The 1771-nt window shown below is 35.4% G+C and overlaps 1 protein-coding gene across 1 annotated transcript; it reads left to right on the top strand.

Annotated features, from left to right (window-relative positions):
- The first annotated feature begins 477 nt into the window (after window positions 1–477).
- On the top strand, window positions 478–1294 carry LOC123218500 (FCS-Like Zinc finger 17-like). Its single transcript, XM_044639972.1, has 2 exons — window positions 478–804; window positions 898–1294. The coding sequence occupies exons 1-2, from the start codon at window positions 563–565 to the stop codon at window positions 1118–1120; spliced, it is 465 nt and encodes a 154-aa protein (XP_044495907.1). The 5' UTR covers window positions 478–562; the 3' UTR covers window positions 1121–1294.
- Window positions 1295–1771: the final 477 nt, after the last annotated feature.

Below are 1771 nucleotides of genomic sequence, written 5' to 3'. Positions count from 1 at the left end.
TTTGATAAAATGGCTGCTGAATTGATTCCGTTTAAACACCTATTTAACACTTGGACTTTCAGGTTTGTTCAACTTTCACTGTCATTAATTCTTATACCTAATTTATATTACCATCAAAGGTCACACGTAAACAGTAAAGAAATTAAACAAATATTGAGCCTAATTCCTCACGTTTGTTTAATTTCATTGAATAAAGGAAGCACCGAGTCCAAAATGTTCTTGGCAGGGCGGAAAGACACAAAAGGCTGACAAAGTTGTCTATTTCTCTAATAATTTATTGCCATTTAACCAGCCACTTAAGTGCTTTACCTAAAGTAACTCTGCACAAACGCGGTACAGCACAGTAAAATTTATCTCCAGCACCACGTGTCTTCAATTAAAAAATAACGTGCTTTTTTCCCACTTTTTAATCATTATTTTATGTTCTCCTGTTTGTCCCCAGGAGCCAAAAGCTATCACTTCTGCTTTCCATATTATATAAATACACCCCTCAGCCCAACTCCTTCACATTTTCATAAGGTACTACAGCTTTACCTTTTTCAAAATTCTTGGTGAGATAACAATGCTTCCAAGCTTCAGAAATCCTTTCAAGGTTGAAGAAGACATAAAGGGGAGCTCAAACGAGAGCTCAGTGATTGTTGGATTGAAAATTCTCGTCCACATTTCTTACGGAAAATCTAACATTGTTGTTAATAAACCAGCCCTTCCACCAGTCTGCAAACCAACAGCTGAATATTCTTGTTTTCTCAAGTCATGTCATCTCTGCAACAAGAAGTTGAGTTTCCACAAAGATGTTTACATGAGGTAATTTTCATATTATAACTTGATTAAATCACCCCCACAATATTCATCACACAGGATCTAATCCGTTAGAGATTTTCTTTGAATTATGTACAGGAGTGATCAAGGATTCTGCAGCATTGAATGCAGAAACAGGCAGATTTATTTGGATGATATGAAGGACTTAGAAAACTCAACCAAACAAATGTTTTCATCAGCCAGGCACCATTGTAGTGGTGATGATAGACGTGAGACTCAGCTTCTTCTCAAAGAGCTTCGTAAGAGACGCCATAATAACCAGCTTCAGTCTCATAAAATACGGTGGACTTTAGTTTCGTAGTTCTTAGGTATGTACGGATAATGTAAAAGTGGAAGAAAAAAGTGAGAGTTTTATGGGATGTTTTATTTTATGGCGCTGGATGTAGTAGTACAATATTATAGAAGATAATGATGATGTTGTGGCAGATTATATTTTGTATGTTATAAGATAAGAATAGCTTCATATTCGGACAAATTGCCATCGCTTTTAATTATTTTGTCTGCAACAATAATACCAAATTTATAGGACAGGTGTCCCTGTAGAAGGCAGCTAGCATTGGCGTTTTCTGATGTTAATTTTATCTACAAGATATTTGGCGTCCACTATCAAATATTAATGCTTAGATTTTGACTCTGATTGGTTAAGATAATTAGCTTTGTCCTTATCAGTCACAACTTTATAGAGATGATCCTGATTCTCCATTAACTGATTACTAAAATATCTCCATTTATAAAGATGATCCTGTTCTCCATTAATTGATTCCCATTTTTAAATATCTCCATACAAAGACGATTGTACTGCAATTATGTTGTATAAAAATTCTAAGAAAATATATCAATGCTGATAGTTCCCTGACATGACCTGTAAAGGGGTTTCAGAGCCACAAAATTGCCCCTCATTTATTCAACTGTACGTCATAGGGGAAGAGGCGCCTTCAGAGTCGTTAATTCT

Source organism: Mangifera indica, chromosome 6 (assembly GCF_011075055.1).
Source record: "Mangifera indica cultivar Alphonso chromosome 6, CATAS_Mindica_2.1, whole genome shotgun sequence".
Classification (NCBI taxonomy): Eukaryota; Viridiplantae; Streptophyta; class Magnoliopsida; order Sapindales; family Anacardiaceae; genus Mangifera; species Mangifera indica.
The sequence above is the reverse complement of the archived record's forward strand: the minus strand, read 5'-3'. Positions and strand labels throughout refer to the sequence as shown.

Coding starts and splice junctions, on each gene's coding strand:
- LOC123218500 (XM_044639972.1), top strand. CDS start 563: ATGCTTCCAAGCTTCAGAAATCCTTTCAAGGTTGAAGAAGACATAAAG. Junction 805..897: donor CACAAAGATGTTTACATGAG/GTAATTTTCATA, acceptor AATTATGTACAG/GAGTGATCAAGGATTCTGCA.